General features: G+C 39.3%; 1 protein-coding gene and 1 pseudogene across 4 annotated transcripts; one reads left to right on the top strand and one right to left on the bottom strand.

Annotated features, from left to right (window-relative positions):
* Positions 1 to 1,031: 1,031 nt before the first annotated feature.
* Positions 1,032 to 23,977, bottom strand: LOC133281586 (mesoderm induction early response protein 3-like). 4 transcript variants are annotated; one of them, XM_061477316.1, is made up of 13 exons: positions 23,895 to 23,977; positions 23,200 to 23,224; positions 20,843 to 20,988; positions 18,457 to 18,591; positions 17,407 to 17,527; positions 16,150 to 16,235; positions 15,892 to 15,964; positions 12,793 to 12,944; positions 12,292 to 12,373; positions 9,849 to 9,943; positions 7,708 to 7,835; positions 7,383 to 7,525; positions 1,032 to 2,765 (listed from the first exon to the last, which is right to left on the bottom strand). In XM_061477316.1, the coding sequence occupies exons 1-13, from the start codon at positions 23,901 to 23,903 to the stop codon at positions 2,311 to 2,313; spliced, it is 1,650 nt and encodes a 549-aa protein (XP_061333300.1). In that variant the 5' UTR covers positions 23,904 to 23,977; the 3' UTR covers positions 1,032 to 2,310. The 4 variants fall into 4 exon arrangements, with proteins under 4 accessions (XP_061333300.1, XP_061333298.1, XP_061333299.1 ...); XM_061477314.1 differs by lacking the exon at positions 23,895 to 23,977 and adding an exon at positions 23,578 to 23,653; XM_061477315.1 differs by lacking the exon at positions 23,895 to 23,977 and adding an exon at positions 23,578 to 23,610 and having other exon boundaries at positions 9,849 to 9,940.
* LOC133281587 (5S ribosomal RNA) lies at positions 9,385 to 9,497 on the top strand (annotated as a pseudogene).
* Positions 23,978 to 24,277: the final 300 nt, after the last annotated feature.

The following is a 24,277-nucleotide window of genomic DNA, read 5'->3' as shown; positions in this document are numbered from 1 at the left end:
AAGAAAAAAAAAAAAAAAAAAATCAATAAATAGCTATTTGACATGGATAAAGTCATAGGGGTACAAATTTATGAATGTCACATCAAGCACACACAAAAATGTTACTATACACATAAGTAGTCAGAAAATATTGAAACAGGTATCTAAAGATATGAAGAATTTACATATTTACAAAATCTTGCAAATTATTGCCTCATTTTAACCAAGAATTAAAAGTAAACAATATCAGCTAGCTAGCCAACAGGCTAAATATGATGAGCATCTAAAAATCTATTAGACTAGCTGGAATCAATTTTTCTCTCATTTTCTGAATTTTGGTCAAAAGTATTTAATAACTAAAGTGTCCATTCAACTTGCTGACAACCCAAACCTTAGACAAGTCTCCATCTACATTAAGAGCCCAGCAATGCATAGATAAATTGAATATATTACTGTATCAGCTAATAAGAATGGGCATGTTCATTTAAGTGCAACTGGTATAACCATTCAGTAATCTTTGTATAATGATTTTTATACAGACCAGCCACTTTCTGTAAACCCATAAATTTGAACCCATAAATGAAGGATTATGGCCAGCATTTTACAAAATTACATAAAATGTGTTGATTCATAAACAAAAGAAACAAGGTATGTTTCAAAACATAAAAACAAGGTAAAAACATTCAAAACAAGGTATGTTTCAAAACAAAAGAAACAAGGTGTGTTCAGCACAAAACACAGCAACAAGAAGCTGACAACTTGGCTAAAAACATCAAAAGTATAACACAGGGCCAAGGCTACCCATTAATTGTGTACTTACTAGAATTACATATTTCAGATGTATACGCTTAAAAAGTGATTACAAAATTATTTTTGTCCACTGCACTAAAGTAATTCCTTTTAATATGGTAAATGTGCTATTGCATAAATGCTTCAAGACAATCTTTGTTACAGTGCTGTAAAGAAAACTCCATATGTTGCATCTGAAACTCAGGATGTCAATACAGTTCACAATACACATAATAATTGGAAGGGAAGAGGGTATTTATTAAATTCACTACTTTCTAATTACTCAGCATAACTTTGAAGCAACTATTACAAATATCACCAACACAAACTTAATTACTTCAATAATGAAAACAAATTAGTGGCAATTAAATTTGTAATACAAACAGTGCAAAGAAAAAGTATGGAGGGAAAGAGGTCATCCTACTGAAGTAATGTTCTTCCACAAGAACTGGAAAAAAAACATTTGCAAGACAAACTTTGTGGATGGCTAAATTGCACTCAATGTTCAAAGTAAAAAATTACTTAATTTAAATAGTTGCTTTTATGGGAAACATTTTTACTCACCCTTTCCTATATTTGACCAATATAGTTAAGTGCCATTTTTGAGCCAGTGACTTGCCAAAACAAATAGATGCAATCCACTTTGAAGAAAAACTTTTAGATACCTACTTCAATGTTCTAATATTTTAACAAAAATTAGTTAGTCCCTCAAAATTCTAACACTTTGAACTGCAGTGTTCCAAATAATTTAAGATGTCTTCCAAAACACAGACTGTTTGTTTAGTGGTAAATCCTAAGCTGTGCAGACTGTAGCTTTCATACATCAGCTGCCTTAGGAAAGTTAAGTTACACAGGTGCATTAATCTTCAAAGTTGTGGACAAACCCCATCTGAATACAATAGCCTAAGGTGCATCTGTTTAAGCTAGTAAGTTTAAAGTACACAGATAACTGACAGCATAATTACTTCTATGTAAAGTAGCCATGGCCTATAATTTTGCAACAGCATCCAAGCGTAGGTCTTCATACTTTACTCATGTTAAGTCCCTTGTGCTAGCTTCCACCAAGATGAACTTGCTGGGTTTTAAACTGAAGTACTCTAGTATCACATGAGAGAAGGTTCCATTTAAAAAAAACATCCTTGTATATTTGTGCAGTTTAAGTTAGAGAAACCCATCCCTCCCTTTAATAAGAGGGTGAGAGCTACATTGAGCAGAGAAACAGGATCAGTACCTGTAAATGTTGTTACACTGTATCTGTTATGGCAAAAGTAACTAAAAAGCCACTCCAATAAGTTCAGAACTTCTGTGCTGGTTTTGAAATGGTGGCCTCTCTCTACAGTCCCAAATTCTATCAAACATTTCCACATTTATGGACTGAGAAAAGAAATTACTCTTGATAAATCAAGATATAGTTCTATACATAAAGAGACATCACTGATGTCAAAATTCAAACTTCCAGTGAAAGACTAGGCAAACCTGATAGTTCCCATTAAGTTTACTACTACTGCATAAAGTACCCACTGTTTGTTTAGTTTTCCACAGTCATTCTGAGTGAAGGGCAGTATGTTGGTGAAGAGCATGGGTACTAATAAAACCATTTGTCTCATTTGCAGATAAACTGAAGTCAGCCACTGAAACAGCCATTTTGGCACTGGTAATATGGTGTGCATGGTTATCAAAGTCCACACCAAGATTATTTACAGAGACATCATTCATGAAAGATTCTGGGACAGCAATCCCCATTTTCAATCTCTTCGCAGGTCTTTCTGTTTCCTCACTGCATGCGTTCATTTGGTTTAGCTCTGAATGATAAAAGCCAGTCTCAAATAAATTAAAACAATCGCTTTCACCACTGCTAGGCAAGTTAAGCAATTCCTCTGTTCCAACAGGCACATGATTAACTGGTGCTCGGGGTAAGCTGTCCATAGGAGGAAAGGTATCATCCAGGCAATTCACATCTGAATCATTGCAGACTGTAGCTACACTGCTTGTCAACGCTAGAAAAGACGAACACAAAATGTAAACAAGATAGTTGCTTATAGAGTTACAACAATGTCCTGGTTTCAGCTGGGACAGAGTTAATTTCCTTCCTAGTAGCTGGTACAGCACTGTGTTTTAGCTTCAGTCTGGGAATAATGCTAGTAACACACGTTTTAGTTGTTACTAAGTAGCACTTACCCTGATCAAGGACTTCTCAGTCTCTCATGCTCTGCCAGTGAGAAGGGGCACAATTAGCCATGAGGAAGCAGACAGGATACCCGACCCAAAGCAGCCAAATGGGTATTCCATACTATAGCACATCATGCCCAGGATATAAACTGGGAAGGGGGGGGAGTTCCCTATCATTATTATCAGCATTGTTTTTGTTGGTATTATATATTACTCAATTTCAATTATTAAACAGTTCTTACCTCAACCCGCAAGTTTTACATTCTTTCAATTCTCCTCCCCATCCCACCCAGGGAGGAGGGAAGGGTGTGTGTGTGAGAGAGCGAGCAGCTATGTGGTACTTAACTTACCAGCTAGATTTCAACTATGACAGTCCTTTTTGGTGCCCAACATGGGGCTCAAAGGGTTGAAATAAAGATGGATATGACCAGAGCATGTTAAAACAATTCTGGTATAAGCATTCATTATATTGTAATAGTCATTGGCCACAGTGTTGCTTCATTTGTTCTCAGAGTTCATGCTCACTGGTTTGCTATGTAATACTGCTCTTGTCATATATGGTCCCTGGGGTAATGTTTATTCGTGGGCTTGGGCTTAGTTATAATTCTGTTATACTCTGCAGTGCTGGGTTATGATGACAGAATTGCTGGTCATGAGACTAATGTAGTATGTGCACTCAGTATTGTCATCACCCTTGTCCCTCGGGAGCCATCTAGTGGGAACTACTAATGATTACACCTTTGGCCTTTTCTCTGAAAGCCAACTGGTAACAGAAACATCTTCCTTCAGTTTCCTATATCCTCCTCCGGGATAATTACAGCAGTATCCATGTATTTTAACAATTTTGAATACCCTTTGTATAGCCTTGAAACCAGCTTGGTTCTTTTGCTAGGAACCAGCACACTGTTGAATATGGCTCAGATCTTGCTTAGGGTTAAAATAGCTACATGTGGCTACTCCAACAACTATAAGAAGCACTGTTGCTCAAAGGAGAAAAAAAAAGGGACTCAGAATCGAGTGACGGGCACTGTAACTACTCAAACTCCAGCGACAAGGACTGCAGCTACTTCAGTCCTTGCTACACACACTATAGCTACTCAAATCCCAGTTGCACAAACTATGGCAATTCATACCCCAGCAACAAGCATTAGAACCACTTCAATTTCCACAAGCACCCTAGCTACACAAACTCCGGCAATTGGCAGCACAACTATTTTCATCCCCATAACACTACAGTCCAGTACATATAGAACTGACTGCCCCCGGGGTAGAAACACAGCCCCAGCATCTGTCACAGACTTATGCAGAATTTACTGTAATGGAGAGCAGCTTTGGAACACCTACAATACATTGATGACATCATTGTGTGAGGCAGTACAACAGAAGTAATTTTTAGAAAGAGAAAAAAATAATCCAAATCCTTCTGAAGGCCAGTTTTGCATTAAAACAAAGTAAGGTTAAGGGACCTGCACAGGAAAAATCAATTTCTGAGAATAAAATAGCAAGATGGACACTGTCAGAACCCAATAGACATGACAAACAAAATAACAGCAATGTCTCCACCAACAAATAAGAAAGAAGCACAAGCTTTCTTAGGTGTTGTGGGGTTCTGGAGAATGCACATCCCAAATTACAGTCTGATTATAAGCTCATGATAAGAAAGAAAAATGATACCAAGTGGGGTCCTGAGCAATGACAAGCCTTTCAACAAATTAAATGGGAAATAGTTCATGCAGTAGCCCTTGCACCAGTCTGGACCGGGCAAGATGTGAAAAATGTGCTTTACACCACTGGGGAGAATGGTCCTACCTGGAGCCTCTGGCAGAAAGCTCCAAAGGAGACTCGAGGTCAACCCCTCAGTGGGTTGCACTAATCACACAACGAGCCCAAAGAGGAAACCCCAATCATCCTGGAATCCTAGAAGTCATCATGGACTGGCCAGAGGATAATGATTACAGAATGTCAGAGGAGAAGGTGATAAATGCTGAAGAAGCACCACTGCATAATAAACTGTCAGAAAGTGAGAAGCAATATGCCTCATTTACTGATGGGTCTTGCTGTATTGTGGGAAAGCATCGGCGATGTAAGGCAGCTGTATGGAGTCCCCTATGACAAGCTGAAGAAACTGCTGAAAGAGAAGGCGAGTCGAGTCAGTTTGCAAAGGTGAAAGCCATCCAGCTGGTCTTGGACATTGCTGAATGAGAAAAATGGCCATTACTTTATACTGACTCATGGATGGTCTCAAATGCCCTGTGGGGGTGGTTGCAGCAATGAAAGCAGAGCAACTGGCAAGGCAGAAGTAAACCCATCTGGGCTGCTGCACTGTGGCAAGATATCGCTGCCCGGGTGCAGAACCTGGTGATGAAGGTACACCAGTTATATGCTCATGTAACCAAGAGTTGGGCCACTGGGGAACATCAGAATCACCAACACATGTATCAGGCTGCTAAGACTGAAGTAGCTTGGGTAGATCTAGACTGGCAACATAAGGTTGAATTAGTTTTAGCCCAAAGGGTCCATGATACTTCAAGCCATGCAACATATAGAGGGGTTTGTAATTTAGGGATGGACTTGACCATGGATGCTATCACCCAGGTTATTCATGAATGCAAAATATGTGCCTCAATTAAGCAAGCCAAGCAGTTAAAGCCTCTCTGGTATGGAGGACAATGGCTGAAGTACAAATATGGGAAGGCCTTGCAGATTTACTATATCACATTCCCATCAACCTGCCCCGGCAAGAAGCAAGTGCTTACAATGACAGCAGCAACAACCAGATGGCTGGAAACATACACTGTACCCCATACCACTGCCAAGAACACCTTCCTAGATCTTGAAATACAAGTTTTGTGGTGACACAGCACCCCAGAAAGAATTAAGTCAGAGAACAGGACTCATTTCCAGAACAACTTGGTCCAAAGAGCATGGCATTGAGTGGGTATAACACATCCCCTATCACACACCAGCCTCTGGGAAAAATCAAATGGTCCAATGGACTGTTGAAGACTGCACTGAGAGCAATGGGTGGTGGGACTTTCAAACATTGGGATATACATTTAGCAGAAGCCACCTTGTTAGTCAACATTAGTGGATCTGCCAATCAAACTGGCCTGGCCCAATCAAAACTTTTACATACTCTAGAAGAGGATAATGTTCCTGTGATGCACATAAAGAATATGCTGGAGAAGACAGTCTGGGATATTCCTGCTACAGGCAAAGGGAAACCCATTTGGGGGACTGCTTTTTCTCCAGGACCTGTCTATACTTGGTGGGCAATGCAGAAAATGGGGAAATCCAGTACGTACCTCAAGGGAATTTGATTTTGGGTAAATGTCACCAATGAACTCGATTTTATGCTGTTGACTGCTATATAATACTTCCATAGCAGCTCAAAGTGTTATATAGTGCTAGAAGTTTTCTGCAGCAGCTAGAAGTCACCTCTGGCACTGCAGAGATTGGGGCCTGAACCTAGCTCCCTTTCGATCATTATGCTAACAAAGAATGAACTTTAATGAAGCTGGATGAGCACAGTGGTGATGAAATCAGAACTGGCTGCAGCAGGCAACAATCCAGCACTGTACACCATCTCTCCTGCCTTGAAAGAATGTTACGACAGATGAAGCCTGACATCATTGACTGAATGAACCCAACAAACTTTTATAGGGATGGTCTGCAGGCTAAGGAAATGATATCTGTAAGTGGATATGTGTGTGTGTATAAATAATAAAATATAATGAGACAGAAAAAGTGATAGTTTATTGTAAAGTGTGGGGGCTGAGCATGACATAAATAAGGGGTGGATACTGTCCTGATTTTAGCTAGAACAGAGTTAATTTTCTTCCTAGTAGCTGGTGCAGTGCTTTGTTTTGGGGCTTTAGTCTGGGAATAATGCTGATAACACAACAATGTTTTAGTTGTTACTAAGTAGCACTTACACTGATCAAGGACTTTTCAGTCTCTCATGCTCTGCTAGTGAGGAGGGGCACAAGAAGCCAGGAGGGAGCAGAGAGAGTATACGTGACCCACACTAGCCAAAGGGGCATTCCATACCACAGCACTTCAGGTCCAATATATAAACTCGGGGGAATTACCCTGAAGGGACCAATCCCTGCTCAGGACAGGCTGGTTATCGGTCAATGGGTGGTGAGCAACTGCATTGCACATCACTTTCATTTTCTCTCTTTTTTTTTGTTGTTCCCCATTATTAGTATTGTTATTATTGGTATTATTTCTATTATAATTTTACTTAATTTCAATTATTAAACCATTCTTATCACAACCCATGGGTTATACATTTTTCCGATTCACCCCCTCATCCCTCTCGGGGGGAGGTTAGGGGGGGAGCAAGCAAGTGGCTGTATGGTACTTAGCTGCTGGCTAGGCTTAAACAAGGACAAACAGAAAGGTCTTGTGAGGGTTGTTTTTTTTTTTTCCTCTTACTTTACCTGTCAGCTCATTAGCAGTAATAGAGTTCAGAATGCTTAGCTGTTGATCAGGAATGGTTTCTGTTCGAGTACGAGATGTTAAAGCTGAAGAATGTACTTCTCCAAGGGCTTCTGCTTCATCTACCAAACGATCCATGTAGTCCCTTCAAGAATATGGTATACATAATGAGTTATTTAACAGAAAAACAAGGCCTAAAAATGATGACAGATTTAATTTCATTTGCAATAGGCACTTCAGCATTACAACGCAATGATGGGAATTAAAAACTATCTTCTACATTTACCATTTGCAACAGAAAACATATTCCAAGAACATTTTACTTACGTAACTTCTGGATGATGGTTGTATCTCTTCTTTCCAAATCTTGTTTGCTGAGCAAAGTAATCATAACGTTCTGACTTTTTCCACATGTAATAGAAAGCCACACACTCAGCAACTGTTCTGGTTCTTACCTAAAAGAAGGCAAGAAGAACTGACAAGACTAATGCAAAAAAGTCCATTTTGCACTCTCCCAAAACCCCCTAATTTTGCAATATTGTTAGTTTTACTGTTCTAGTACCTGGAACAAACCAATTAAATCAGGAGACGTAGAAAGAAATCTATAGTTTCAGATTTCCTTACCAAGAACATGGTCAAACATTAGAACAGGCTTTCCTAGAGACGCATTTGATGCCCCAAGCCTGTCAGTGTTTAAGAGGCATTTGGACAATGCCCTTAATAACATGTTTTAACTCTTGGTCAGCCCTAAAGAGGTTAGAGAGTTGGACTAGATGACTGTTGTAGGCCCTTTCAAACTGAAATATTCTAAGTAGTTGTCCTGGGTTCAGCAGTAGCAGTCATTTTTCTCCTTCTTAGTAGCTGGTGCAGTGCTGTGGTTTTGACTTTCAGCCTGGAAACAGCACTGATAACACCGATGATTTTAATTCTTGCTAAGTAATGTTTAGTCTGCCCAAGGACTTTCCGAGTCTCATGCTCTGCCAGGGAGAAGGGGAAGCCAGGAAGAAGCAGAGACAGGACACCTGACCCAAACTAACCAAAGAGGTATTTCATACCACAGAACATCATGCCCAGGATGTAAAAATGGGGGCAGTTACCTAGAAAGGCTAGATCACTGCTCAGTCAGGCTGGGTATTGGTCAGTGGGTGGTGAGTTACATTCTTTCCATTCTCCTCCCCATCAATCCAGGAGCAGAGGGAGGAGGGGGGGGGGGGGGTAGAAATGGCTGCCAACTGGGTTTAAACCATGACAGTTCTTTTTGGTGCCCAACGTGAGGCACGAAGGTTTCAGATAACAACAGATCTGACCACAGTGTCTAATCGTATTTGTGATAAGCATTCATTGTTTTGGATTAACAGTCACTCATCACAATGCTGATTTATTGGCTCTCAAAGATGTTGCTCTTGATCTCACAGTTTCAGCATGTCATACATTACTTACAGTCAGTATTTGCTGTGTTAGTGTTTATCGGCTGGAGGCCTTGGGCTAAGGTTCTTGTTTCACTGTACTTTAGGGTAACGACTTGTAATACAATAGAATCACTGATCATGAAACTGATCTAGCTTGCATTCCCAGTGTGGTCACCACCTCTATACTTGGGGAGGTATATAATAGAAGTGTATAGCAATTACACATCTTTTTTCCCCTCCTCAGGTGGTCAGCCTATGAGGGAGACATTCCCACACACCCAAGTGACAAGTACAGCAGCTACTCAAACTCCAACTGTAGCAGACAGCACAGCTATTCCAACTCCAAGCACAGCAGCTACACCAGCCCCAGTGACAAGAACAGCAGCATCATTTGAGATTTCTGATGGTTCTGAATGGCCTTTGGGTACCCTTGAGACCTGCCTGCTAATTGTGATGGGGATCACCATATTGGCACACATTCAGAGTGTGTTGCATCCACAACCATTTCATCTGATCTAGAAAGTTAAGCAGAGTCAGGTTTCAGTCTTCTCTAGGATTAGGCGATGACAGAGGAGGACCAAGAGATTGTCCCCAAGGCTGCACCACCCTGAAAATGCCCGATCTTGTCTGATCTCGGAAGCTAAGCAGGGTTAGGCTTGGTTAGTACCTGGATGGGAGACCGCCTGGGAATCCTGGGTGATGTAGGCTTTTTTTCACCACCCCCCCCCCCCACCCCGGGCATGACGTGCTGTGGTATGGAATACCTCTTTGGCTAGTCTGGGTCAGGCGTCCCGTCTCTGCTTCACCCCGGCTTCCCCTCCTCCCTGGCAGAGCATGAGCCTCACAAAGTCCTTGGTCAGGGTAAACATCACTTAGCAACAACCAAAAACATTGGTATCACCAGCACTGTTCCCAGGCTGGAAGTCAAAACACAGCACTGCACCAGCTACCAAGAAGGAGAAAAATGACTGCTACTGCTGAACCCAGGACAATCACTTTTACAGATTTTTGGCATCATTATCATCTATCAGTTCTTCCATTTAACTGTAAAATACTAACCTTGTTTTTCTGTACGAGATGAAAGTCTTTTCCATAAATCAGAAGTGCATGTTCAAAGCTTCTGCATTCTTCTTCTGTCCATGCCGTCATCTCTTCTAGATGATTGAAAAGTAGCATGATAACCTTATTTTCATTCACTAACCTTTACAGAGAAAAATTGTGTTGCTAATGTATAAATATCAAAATGCGCTCTAAATAAACCTTAATAGTTCAGTTACTTAGGTCCATGTTCTTTCCTCTACTGTAGATATCCTGCCCGAAATCCAATATTCTTGTTTATAACAAAAAAAAACCACAAAACAAAAACAAACAAACAAAAAAAAAAAACCCACAAGCAAACAAAACAATTTTTCTGAATTTTTCTTCTTGCATCAGATACAAAGAACAGTGGCTGTTGGAAAAAGAGTGAAGGAACAATCTCTTTAAGATGAAACTGAATTTTAGTTTTACAAATCTAAACAAAAACAGAAAGTTTACCAAAAAAAGAATAAGAGTTTTAAACCAAAGTAGCTCAAACTGTTTGAATAGGTCAGTCCTGTCTCAAGTACTGTTGCTATACTACCTCAATTATGGCTTTGTGTATATATATATCTCTCTCTCAAAGAAGGGATATTTTAAGCATCTTGCATTCATAATAGTGATCTGTTCAGCTATTACTTAAAGCTGATAGAGAAAATAAATTAAAAAACAGAATAATAAAAAACCAAATGCACACATTTCAATACATCTCTGGAAGCAGACACTGGAACAAAGACTTTCCCATTCCCAGGTGAAGGTGATAATCATTCCACTATAAGACTATTTCCTTTCTTTCCCATTAATTTTTCACTCCTTACTACAGATCTTAAATTTCAAAGAGAAGAGAAGATCCCCATGTAAAGTTAGTGAACTTCAGTGGGTAGAGTAGATCATAGCACAATGGTTACTCTAAGAGACAGGTCCTAACAATATTATCATCCTTTACCAGTTTTAATGAGGGTATAAATCCCATCTGACTTGGGGCAGGGGGTGGTGGTAGTGAGTACTAGTCCTTAGGACAGATTTTGGGAAGAGGTATTTTTCAATCCTAAAATAAGAACCTAAATCCTAGAGAGGTATGGGGTTTAGGATACAGACCTGCAACTGATATTTCCTTATTGTTTAGCTCTACACAATCTCTTAGAGAAGAGCTTTTTCTGAAGCACTGCTCTGATATTTCTTGATGTTCCCTTCAGCTTTACCTTAGATACTTAGCTTTCACAATGCCTAGCTTGTAAACACTCGAATTCCCTTTGGATCCAGTTCTGTGCAAAATACCAACCTAAGCCAGGGCTCATAGGCCACTTCTGCTTTATACAGCACGTTTGTTAAAATACAGGACAATCATCTTTGCTAAATTATAAACTCTGATTTTTAAAGGGAATAATAAAGTTGGGGACTAACTCATTTTCCACTGTAAATTTGAACAAATCTCTCCACACTCTAACTAAAGACCTATAAAACTATACAGCAGAACCAGCTTAGGGTTGACATAGCACGATGTTATTAGCACAGTGATGAAGAGTGGGGCTCACTTACATAGCCAGCTATGTTCTAATTCTGGTATAAAAGTAAACAGATTGCAGGCTTAAACGAACAATAGTGTGTATGTCTTTAAACTAACATAGTAAAATACAGCAAACTGTTCTAACTTGCTAACATGTAGAGAGAAAGGAATGTTCAGCTGATGGGGGAAGGAACATCACAGGACTGATAACAACTAAGGAGACAGTAAATAAGAACAAGGATGCCAGCCTTGGTGCCACCAGAGTGGAACAGAACAGAAGCAAGGACATACCAACTGCTAACTCATCACTAGGACCTTGAGAGCATGCGCAGGCACTGAGGTCATTCAGTAAACACAGTGAGGAAGACTATCAGCGACTACCAGAGACCCCCACTCAGCAAAAAAGCGCATGCGTAATTAGAATGCAAATATTATAATTAGTTCCTGGAAAAACTATGAATATGCGCTCACCTTTGTGAAATAGCTCATGTGTGCGCCCAGCGTTGCAATAAAGAATACCTGCTTTCTAAAACTCCAAATTGAGTCTTAGAGTTTCCCTGACCGACTTTTACAGTAACAAATTATAATTGATCATGCTCTCAATTGGTACTGTAATGTGGATATTAACTGTCTTATGGGAGCAAAATCTTATCTCCCCCCATCCTTCTCAGTCTGGGCCATTCTTAAAACAGCAGTGGAGGAAAAGGGAAGATATAAAATTTGATCCTACAACCTTTAAACAAGTTGCAAAGTTCTCTAGCAGAAGTTTCAGTCTGTCCAACAGACAGATTATACCTAATCTGTGCTAAAGACATCATTGAAAAATATGTACTTGTCAATCTGAATCTTATTCAAGGTTCTACTACACTTTTCTTCCTCCAAATGTACATTTCTTAAAAGGCAGGTACTCTCTCTTACCCTGAGATGCCTTTCCATTTGAGCAGTATCTCTCAATTGCTTCTTTAACATTATGGCTACTTTTGAGAAGTTCATACAGTGCCTACAAAATAGAAGTTATCTTTAGAAAGAGTCAAAGTTTGCCAATATCCAATCTAAATTTCTGAAACTAGCCTTTCAGTGAGCATATCTAATGTAAAAAAGAGGATTTATCATTATACAGGATGAAAATTTGAAAACAACCAAAAGCAAAACCATCCAGAAGTGAGGCAAGGTTTAATTAAGCAAATGTAAAATGTTATATTATTAGAAAAGCTGGATTTGTCAACAGCATGGCAATCAAACATCATAGATCGCAACACTGCCAACATTCAAATACTTGTAATTTTAAGTACGTGCTTAACTTCCCCAATAACATCCAAGGCAAATTGAATATTACTAGCTTTATAACACAAGGCAGAGAAAGAGAACACATTAATTACAAAGCAGTGTATCACAAACAGAACACATTATAAAACATACTTGTTCATTGTCCCGTGTATGTAGTCCTTCAGGAATTCTGCATATCATGTTTTCATTTCCTGTTCTTAAGGAGGTTTCAAACAGGTATTCTTTAACTTTACTTTCTGAGATCACATCAGGTTTCCAAAGTAAATGGTCTTCATTTTCATAGGCTGTTAAACCAGGAATACAACATCAAGTGTGACATTGTTAAGGTATAACATAAAAAGCTATTTCACAAAGACAAACAACAGGAATATAGAAGTAATCAAATCAAGCACCATGATGATGTTTTAAAATTGGCAACTCATTTTCCCCAAAAGCCTCAGTTAAGAGACAGACTCTGTACTGTGGTATAGCAAAGTGATTCAGGTTCCATGAGGATAAGGGACTGAACTCGAGTCTTTACAGAGGAACAGCTTGTTGACAACTAGATGAATCAAGTCAATTTATGCATATGTACTCATCTTCATATAAATGAACTAGCAAAACCACTGTTATATTCAGCTGCTTTCAACAAATAAACTACAGTTTACAATAGAAGAGTGCAGGATATTAGTTTAATATTTCAAATAGCCACTTTTTTTTTTTTTAAATATGTACTAACTGGTCACTTTCAACTGAAATTCACCAAAACTTACTTCACAGAATGGAAACCTAGGTCTCAACATGGTATTTTTTTGCTCACTAACAACCAAATGCAACTTGTATGTTCCATATTTTACAAGCAATCAGGATATACAGTCCTCCTTCATAGTATACTGAAATAGTGTGTGCACCTCAAGTAGCTTATTTGAAAGACAATATATTGGAAACATTCAAGAGTTGGCCTGAACCTTTGTCTGTGCCCACATTTAAATTCTAGATTAAACTATAAATCCTTTACTCTGATCAGTAGATGTGATTAACATTACACATAATGCTTCATGTACTCTCTTGGCAATACAAAATTAAAGTTATTAAGTTCTAATACATACAAGTATAATGGCAGTTACAGTAGAAGGGATGAATATTCTAAAATCTCTCAAATCTGCAGAAAAGATTATTAAGGAATAAATTTGCATCTCCTTTGAAAGTTCTGTTATGACTTAAGAACATGGAAAGCTTTTAAACACACATATTACAAGTGCAAAGTTTTTAGAAGAGCAGAACTGCCTTCTAGCACAATTCTGGTAGCTGGAACTACATAGCAGAAATATAAACCCCTGTTTGCCATCACAAGCTCTTCAGGGAGCACAGAAGAGGCTTTCACAGAAACCTCCACCCATACAGCCAGGTCCAACCTTTCCAAACACTGGTGACACTTAAATTCAACCTTTATTATCAACCAAGACAACCCAGCACTTCCTGCTGGAGTCCATGCCCGATATTCTCAAAAGGAGCTCCTCAAATTCTCCCATCTGGGAACTCTCTCTTTGCTCTTGGCCATGCCAGCAGACAATAGTCTTACCAGTTCTTTCTAGCACCAGCCCATTCCAGAGAAATTGTCAGATTAACACCTTCCAGATCATTCTCTGGATATTGGCCCTTCTCTAGTCCTCAGCCAAGAAGTCAAGATGCATAAACAGTAAAAGGACTACCCAGTTAAATCTGGCTTACTTCTCCATTTCTTACAACCAGTAAGCAACACACTTGAATCCTAGAAAATGGGAAACTTCCCTAGGTCTCTTATGCAACACAACAGATGCCATCCAGAGGGACCTTTACACACTTGAGAGGTGGGCCAACGCAATCTCTTGAAGTTCAACAAAGCAAAGTGCAAGGTCCTACACCTGGGTCAGCGCAATCCCAGGCACAGCTACAGGTTGGGCAGTGAAGCAATTCAGAGCAGCCCTGTGGAAAAAGACTTGGGAGTGTTGGTCAATGAGAAACTGAATGTGAGTCACCTGTGTGTGCTTACAGCCCAGAAACCAGCCATATCCTGAGCTGTATCAAAAGAAGCATGACCAGCAGGTTGAAGGAGGTGATCCTGCTCCATCCCTGGCAGCGTTCAAAGCAAGAATAGACAGAACGTTGGGCAACATTGGCTAGCGTGAGGTGCCCCTGCCCATGGCAGGGAGAGTGGAACTAGATGATCTTAAGGTTCTTTCCAACCTTATTCTATGATTCTATGTTCACTTGCTAATGCTTCCTGATCCATCCATGCTAAACATTCTTCACTAATGCAAAGGATCATTCTTCAAAAAGCAGTTGGTAATGGTGAAAAGACTTGATATACTTCACTAGAATGATATTCCCACAAAATGTTACAGTTTGAACACAATTAACTTGCAGAAGAAAAAACAGAAGGCCTTCATTTATTAACATATCCCCCTAAACTGTTCCTTGATTTCACAGCTGTTTCACCCATGAGGAAATTTCTTTCAATATTTACTTTAATTCCACAGCTATGTGTGCTATACTTTTCTCACAATGAAGGTTTCTAAAAACACTAAATAAAACTATTTAATAAAGTTACTTTTTTCCTACTGTAGCACAATTGCAGTTTTTAAACTAAATTTACACAGGAAGAATTTCATACTTAAATCATCATATTATTTTTAAAAAACAAGGTATATCAGGACCTACATCGACTAATTCTATGAAAATTTAAAAGTTTATTGCTTTGTTTTTCATAACCATTTTGTGACCCACACTGTTATGCTTGCCAAAAAACAAGCAAAGAAAAATACCATTTTGAAGATCTTCAGTGTAAGCCAAATTGCATAGCCCAGTTATTTCCTTCTTGAAACAGTTTGTTGCCTCCTAATATTACTAGATACTTCAGAATTAACACTGCAATCCATCTTCCTAGGTCTTCTTGAGAACTTCCTCTCGAAGTTGCAGAATCACAATTCTGAGATATAATTATGTGGTTGTGTTACTTCAGTCATCTAGGGCTTGTTTTGTTTGTTCGGCAGGTTTGGGTTTTTTTTGTTTCTCTTTTTTTGGGGGGTTGGGTTTTTAGGGCTTTGAGGTTTTTTTGTGGGATTTTTTTTATATTTTTAAAATGTCTCCAAGACTTTAACTAAGCCATTTAATTTATATTATAATAATTTATCTTATAAATTTAAGGAACATTTTTTCCATCAACTGGTTTGTATAAATAAGAAAAAAAGTAAAACAGTCAGAAGAACTTACCCCTTTCAGTATTATGGTACCTGCCAAGGTAAGGTGGAATTTCAGCTTGATATTGCGAACCAACCATTATTTCCTGAGGATGTAACAAAAGTCACAAGAGAATGGTATTAGCTAAATATTCTGTGTATTGAAGCATTATAAATTCCATTAACATGGCATTTTGCAAAGAACTCCAGAATTAAGGTACTATAAAATCTTAATGCGTTTTTCTTAACAGCAAGGTTTTCTTAACTTGTTTTTTAAAGATATAGTTATTACCTTTCTCAACTCTTCAGATGAATTACCACTGTCTGCCTCTACACCTTCACCTTCCGATTCCTTATCTCCATCACACATAGTGTTTGCTTCAGAGACAAAAAAGTTTGCTTTTAGCTAGGAAGAATCTTCAGTTCAAACAAAGAACTACAATATATACTTTACTTCTGAAAGGAGCCCCTAATTTTATTCTGGGAGACACTCATCATGAATCCGTTGATCTATATTTCTATCAAACTAGTATGAAGTCAGAAAGCACTGGTACTTGTATTTTGCAGAACTGAAACATTTATTATTACTGCAACTGAGACAATCTGCTATGCTTCTAACACTCAAAAGGAAATGAGATAATTTTTCTTCATCAATTTTCTTCAATAAAGGCTTATGCCTTACAGAAAAGGTATGATAAAACCAGAAAACTTCCAGGGCTATGACTCAGCCCCAGGTTAATCACAAAGAAAGTAAAGCTGTAGGCAAGTCTTCTCAGGCAAGTCTTCTCAAGGAGGAGGAGGGGACAACAGTACATCCCCTTTAACATCCCCCTTCTCTAGAGGGATGAAATCCCCCAGAAAAAGCTCAAGATACTCATCAAATTAAAATCATGATAAAAATCCTTCATGTTGCCTACTGTATTTCATTTGTTCACTGGTGTACTAGAGTGTGAGCAATGAAGAATATCTTGTCCAGGTTGGATAACTGAAACACTGGTTCTTGGATCTTTCCCATAATAGCTCCACATATGGAGAAATTTTTGAGATTATGGGTTCATAGGCCCCATCCCATATAAAACCACTTTGACTCATGAAGTCCTATGGAAAACTGTTGAATGTGTGAAGGGAAACAATCACAAAGAAATCACATCCCAGTTCACATCCACAGGCTGAATGGAAGAGTCAATGGCTTAAAGGAGCAGCAAGTTTTAGTAGAGAAACACCGAATTAAAAGGAGTTACATATTCATGTCATTCACTAACATACTGAAAAATCACAAAAAGAGTGTTCCTCAACACATTAACTATTAATTATGAAAAGTTACTCTATCTGTGCTTTGAGCACAGTACTAAATATAGGTCTTTTAGGTAATCAGTAATACCAACCAAGGACAACATTCTCGTACAACATCCTGCAAAGCACTGTTTCTCAATTCTCTATAAAGTCAGCACTACTGTGCAATTCTGATATTTTAAACTAGGAAGGTACATATATATATAAATAAAATGCTAAGACTTTTTGAGTACTATTCTAAAATTAGGTTTCCCACATCTTAATGGCCGAGGAAAGAAGTTGGTAGCCTCATGTGAAGTAACTGATGGTGTCAAGTCATCAGCAGAAGACTGTGTTTCTTCATCATCACCCGATAAGAGGTCTTTAGCAATTTCCTCCTGTATCATTAAAACAAAAAAAAAAAAAATCTCAGACTAACTATTAAGTATAGACTGGTGAGCATTTAGATTCAGCAAATTGCAAGTCACATTAATTAAAAATATCTTACCATAAGTAATTTTAGCAAACCATCCTCTCAATTAAAAAGCTAGCTCACTCCTAAATATCAGAATATAACTACTTACTTTAGAATTGAACACAAAGGTTCAATTTCCCCCCTGTCTTCTATTAAAATAAATGCACAAGTAGTAACCTCTGCAAGCATCAAATCTCAAATGTTCCTCCAACTGCTTCCAAAGAAATAGGCCAGCAGAAATCTTCATAATTCTGTCATTCTTTGCATCACAGGTATACTTAAGCTTTAAGAGGCTGTTACCTCTTAAACTTGGGGGGGGGGGGTAAATTAAATAAATAGAACAGCTCCCAGGCACTTTCGTAAAATTTTGCTGAGAAGAGTTACAGATAATAGACAACCCATTATCTTCCCAAATCACACACACAAAAAAGTTACTGTAGGTTAAATACTCCACTAGCAGACATGTTTGAACCTCTCTGTATGGGGGTTTACAGAAAGTGTAAAAAAATAAAAGGAGAAGAGGAAAAAAAAAAAGATAATATATTACCTACCTACAGTTGCATACATTCTGAACATTGCATACATTAAAATACAGATCTACAGAAAAACCTACTCCTATGCAGCAGCAACAACAACACAGAATCATTTAGGTTGGAAAAGACCTTTAAGATCATCGAGTCCAATCTTCAACCTAACACTGTCAAGTCCTCCACTAGTACAGCAACTCTTAATTGCATACTGAAATTGACAAAGATGTGTATTTTGTAACATCAAGAGGTAGTGAAGTATAATTTAAGGTCACATGGATTTCTGCTCTTAAACCATAATACAAGGAAAACAGTTCTGGCTTACTTTATCTAGAGTCATATCTGGAAGTTCATCTGCAAGTTCACTTGGAGAGCTATCCGCACTGGAACCAGCCATAACTGGAATTGCAGGTTCACAGCCATAGAATGCCAGTAAATCTTCCAGTGGCATGTTTCCTTCCTAATACAGAAGTATTTACAAACATTTCAACATATTGCCAAATACTTGTAAGCAGTTAAGGCCTAAAAAAATAAGACATTTTTAAAAACATAAGTAAAAACAAGCAAAAAAAATTTAATTGAAAGCAGTCATCTTAAGTAAAGATCTAAAATATTTTCAGGTACAGGACTGAAATAATTCATAGCCATGTCTCTTGGCATATAATGAAGTTCCATCAAACTAGTGAAGAAAACCATATACTTGATTAAACTAAGGAGTAGTTAAAAATTTGCTCTTTACCTGATTCATACTGTAGACCATGATTTGCCTATATTTCTTCAATACAGAAGATATACTAGAAACAGTAACAATTCCTCTACAAGAAAGCAATGCAGAAAAACTTGAAGACTTCAGTCCTATATAGTTACAAGCTACAAGTATGCAAAACACCACAACAGTAAACCAGTTTTGGTCAGTTTCTCCACAGCTGACACAGGCCTGTGGGGAAGAAGTGAGATTATCTTTGTATTTTCAGAGTTGTCTGACCAATCCATCCATAGTCAGTGCCTCCATGTCTGTCCAGATTGTTATTGCCAGGGTATTGGCATATGACATCAGTACACTTCATACAAACTTTCACCACATGGACCATGTGCACTGGATTTCATCCAGGCTTTTGGATACCTGGCTGTTAACCAGGTTGTTATAGATCACCTCCACCACCAATGGACCACCACCAATATGCTTCAGGAATTTGCAAGTTCTTCCTTGAAGGGATACCTGTCACCACCAGAGACTCCTGCCTTTTCCAATCCCTCCATCAATGGCCTCATCTCTAGAAAGAGATCCCAGCTGCTGGGCAGCTTCCTTACCCTCTAATTCCTGACTATTGGCCCCCAGTGAGAATTTGCTAACCTGGTCGATTGCCGAAATCTTTCTGTATATCTCACACCTCACTTAGGAACAGGAATCAAGTGGTTTCTGTCTCATTTATGATTTACAATCCCTTCCTCCTCCTGTTCTTGTGACTGATCTGCTGCAGAACAGGCGAGAGAATCGGAAGAGGCAGCCTGCACCCTCTTAGGAGAAGCTTCTTCATCCCTTACTGAACAAGTTGACTTCTGCTTCCATTTCCTTTTAGTTATAGGGGTGACTGATATAGTTGAAGACTGGGTCTCTGGTTTAGCCAAAGTGTCTGTTGGTATGTTTTCAGATCCAGAGACTCTCTCTTCTTGAGGGTGCTGCATAATATCAAACAGTGTTTGGTAGGCACAGGCCAGGCCCAAGCACAGTGCGATAAGTTGTGCCTCTTTGGAATACCCAGGGTGTCCAGTCCTGTCCTTCCCCACCCCCATTCTATCACTTCATCATTTGAGAGTGAAGTTCCAGACCCTCTGAGATGAAAAGCTTTCTAGATACCTGCCTATATTCTAAGCTTGTTAACCTTAGGAAAAGCCAAAACAATATTCCTGGTAAATACCAATAGAAGTATTTTGACTACACAAGGATGCTCAAGGTACTGAAAAATCATTGTAACAAGGGAGAAAACATCAGAAGGTTGTGAAGGTAACATTTTGTATGTCCTTCTCAAGAAGCATTTCAGAGGAAGTATAATTGTTACTTGTCTTTGTGTGATGGCACCCAAAGTACAGTAATGTCTTCAGTACAGAGCCCAAACACTTGATTAAGCTCAAGAACAGTGTTTTAATGATAAATCTCCCAGGCAAACAAACAAATAAACCTCCTAAGTGCTACAGAGCACAGCAAACACTAAAACCAGTCTTTAACAGCAGCAACAGAAGTGACATGACATATATCAGAGACTAATATTGAGAACAGATAAATCAGTATCATGACCAGCAACGGTTAACAAATATAAATTCCTTCAAATACGCTGTGGTTAAATCTGTTATCTCAAACCCACCAAATACCAAATTGTTGAAACTGCGACACAGAACTACAATTTATGTAGCAAATAAATGTGATCCATCATGTCCAAAACAGGGCTGTATTTCCAGATTGGAAAAACAAAATCCAACCAACAAACACAGCTAGCTGTCACTTAATAGTATGCAAAATATATAATTTCATCTTATTAAACTTGGAAGTAAAATTAGATGATAGGACTCTAAAACTTGATTTAGTAATTTCTCTTCCAAAGTGAAAGGATTATTACATGAAAAAATAAGATCCTGAACTTAAAATAACACTAATATCTTTTCACTAAGAGGTACAACATAAATGGACATTTAGGAGAGCAAGTCAGTCTTACCTTTTCTAAATCTTGAATTTCAGAGCTGAAATTTTTGCTTTCTTCCATCATTTCCTCTTCTTCAAGGGTTTGCTCATCATCACAATCATGTACCAGCATTTCAGCAGAAGGGTCAAAGTCATGATCCTCAGACGATAAAGAGCCAACTATCAAAACAACCCTGATTTGAGTAATTTTTCTTTCTTATATATACATCAACACAAGAAATTACACCACAGAAAAAAAAATAAGGTTGCATGAATTTTTACATACAGGGTCAGAATTCTCAATGGAATAACTGGAACAAATTCCTAACTACCCGACAAATTCATCTATTTTAGCTGACTTTTCCTTTTTGTACTTTGAAGTAATAAGTTCAGTTCTCTCCTGCAGTATAGAGTACTTGGGAGAAACAAAGTTTCAGAAAGTACAATCCCAACTTAATATTTTACTAAATAAAAGACTGTACAAAACATCCCTGAAACCATCATTAACATATAAAATCCAATTGTAACAAGATTTCAGATGCTGCAAGAGACTGATTTATAGACCAATTCTATTTATATTATTTATATGGTAAATAGCATAGTTTTTCAATGATAAACAGCTAACTGAAGTTACAAATCAGCTTCCTACTAATGGCAAAATAAGCAGCAAGACTCACTTCAGATTAGTTTAGCCTCACAGATGAGATTTTTAAAAAAAATTAATTTAATTCTTAGCCCTTGATCTAAGGAAGAACACAGAGTTTCAAGAAATATAGAGGAAAATATAGCAGAAATAACAAAACACTTCTAATGGATCACATTAATTAACAAGCCATTGTGACAGCTCTGTGGTCCAACACACTTCTGCATTACTCAAGAGGATACTCATAAGTAATCAAAAAAGTACTATTAAGTGCATTTTGTCAACTGTTAGAAAGGTTATAATTAGATTCAACAAGTTTTAAAGATGCAAATATTCTGCACCACAAAGTCAGCATTCTTAAAGGCACATAGGGTTGCTTCATTCTATAATGTTCACTTTCTTAAGTCTTTCAGGATGAAGAAACAGACTAGGGATATTTCCCTTTCACTTCTGGTTTCTCCTTCTAGTTCTTACATACCTGTGCTCTGTTGCAATTCTTGGATTACAAACAGCAAAGAAAAGGTTTATTAAGAATTATTTCCACGTAAGAATTTTTTGATGTTTTGAAGGAAACAGCTACAAATTTTCAATGCTTTCAAAAAAAAAAACAAAACAAAAAAAAACAAAAAAAAAAGAAAACCACTAAAAAGACAAACACCCAAACCAAAATCACTCTGCACTGCTTCTAGCCTTCAAGGAGACAGTTGTATATACTAACACTTCTGAGTTTTAAAACATCTAATTAATTTTTCAGCAATTATGCTAAGTGTTCATTCCTTATATGCAGGTAATTAAAGTAAGCTTTGTCTATTTAGCTAGCTTAAGACAATACTGTGACAATCATACCGCATGGAAACATTCAGGCCAAAAATGCTTTTTATTCACATGCTACTCATATTACCGTCTCAAGAAAACTGATAATACTACTCAAATCATAACATCACATGTTGATTTTTTCTCTTGTTGATCATCACATCCTGATCCTATGGCTTTTAAAGAACTGTCTGTCAACTGCCTTAATATATACTTACATACATATATATATGTGTGCTCAAGATTACTGCTTCCAATCACTGATCTAATTCATTTTATGTTTAACTCAAGTGAAAGTTCTAGTCCACTCGCAGTCTTGAGATGAAAGTCCCAGTTCTTTAGTAACTCTTAACACTCAGTATCTCATTTAAAATATTTAAAACCATATTAAAATAACACAAGCTCCAAAAATCTAATATTTTTAATTTAAAAATAGCCAATGCTGAAAGCAGTTACACAGAAGCAAATGCACTCCCCAAATACTTCTTCATGGGGAGCCCTGCTAATGTTAAATATGCTTGCTTGTATTCCAAAGAACCTTAACAGCAGATAAGCCTTAACAATTACATATCATTATGATTTTAAACATTTTCTGATATTAAGTCAAAAATTTACACAACCCTGCAGTTATGAGCAACAATATGAACAGCCTCTCTCCAGGATACATGGCTTTTATTGAGACGCCAACTTAAAAATGCTACAAAACTTTTTTTAATTTTGGGTTCCAAGCAACCAATTACTAACTGTGACCAGAGTTAAGGAAAGAACTCCACAGCGCACATCTTCGCTTAAAAAAATCGGGCAGACAATTAGTTACATGAAGTGTTAGGAAAGCTACAAGGCAACAGAAGTCAACTTTGAGAAGAAGCAGGAAGGAGAGAGCGGCATGTGAGCAGCAGACTAAGTGCTGGGACAGGAGATGGATAAGGACGAACCTGGGCTCGAACTCCCAAAGGAAGCCTGCGGGGAGAGAAAACGAAGTGAAACACAGACTCCCTCCAGCCCAGCAGCAGGTAGGAGGCCTCTATTTCACGCCCTTCCCCCGCCCCCCTCCCCCTTTCCGCCGCTTCGCGCTCCCCACCGGCCTCGTCCCCGTCCCTAACCCTGCTCACCGCTGCATCTTGTTCACTCTCCCATCCCTCCTTCACTCGCTCGCTTTCCTTTCCTCCTCCTCCCCTGCCAGAAGCTGCCCAGGAGCCGCTCCCGGCCCGACGCTCCCACTCCGTCCGGCCTCAGCGGGACATGACGGGGACAGGCAAAGGAAGATAGACCAGCCGTCTCTTCCCCATTCCCAGTTTACTCCTCCTCCCTACCGCCAGGCGTTTCTCCATCGTCCGCGTTGCGGCACCACAGCCAATCCGTCCCGCACCCTCTCGAGACCTGTTGTGACGGCCGTTCCCCCCGCCCGCGTCCGGCCACAGCCCGTCGGCCGCTCGCAGACTGCTAACTCCGTACCCGCGCTGCACGGCCTAGTGACACAGGCTCCAGCTACCCCAACGCTGCCAACTGCCGAGTCGCCCCAGAAACGCTTTATGGGGATGGTGAGAAGTATGCAGGGGGGCCTGCTGGTGGCGGAGCCTCGCAGGGAGCCAATTGAACCTCAAAGCTCCAGCCCCCTTACCTCGCTTACCTCCGCCATATTGGGACGATGAGCGATAACGCTGCACCGAGTGCCCGGATGGGGTCACTAAGCCAATGACAACCACTAAGCTCCAACCGGAACCGACCAAGGAGGGAGGAAAAGAGAGACCCCAGGCGGCGGCGGAAGCGGAGGCGGGACCCCACCTCCAGCGGCGCCGTAGTCTCTCGCCCGGTTGGTGAAGGTGTCCTGCTTCGCCCGGAGAGGGCGCCCGGTGGTCGTCTTTCGCCGCGGAGCCCAGGAAGGCGCGCGACCAGCTGCCCGCCCGGGAAAGCCTCGGCCTGCGGAGGCTGCCCGTCCTGGGGTGAGGCGAGCGAGAGTAGCTAGGGTCCTCGCTGTGCTACCTCAGGGGATCTGAGGCTGGCTTGGAGCCC

This window comes from Pezoporus flaviventris, unplaced genomic scaffold, assembly GCF_033815535.1.
Source record: "Pezoporus flaviventris isolate CSIRO_AGI_PZ_B2104156 unplaced genomic scaffold, CSIRO_AGI_Pfla_v1 ptg000103l, whole genome shotgun sequence".
NCBI classification, from domain to species: Eukaryota; Metazoa; Chordata; class Aves; order Psittaciformes; family Psittacidae; genus Pezoporus; species Pezoporus flaviventris.
This window is presented reverse-complemented; position numbering and strand designations above follow the sequence as displayed.

Excerpts from the sequence above, each read along its gene's own strand:
- LOC133281586 (XM_061477314.1), bottom strand. Across the intron at positions 20,989-23,199 it reads CTTTGGGAGTTCGAGCCCAG|TTGGCTCTTTATCGTCTGAG; the intron begins GTTCGTCCTTAT and ends TTGTTTTGATAG. Across the intron at positions 16,236-17,406 it reads CTTTCCTCGGCCATTAAGAT|CAAACACTATGTGTGATGGA; the intron begins GTGGGAAACCTA and ends TTGTCTCTGAAG.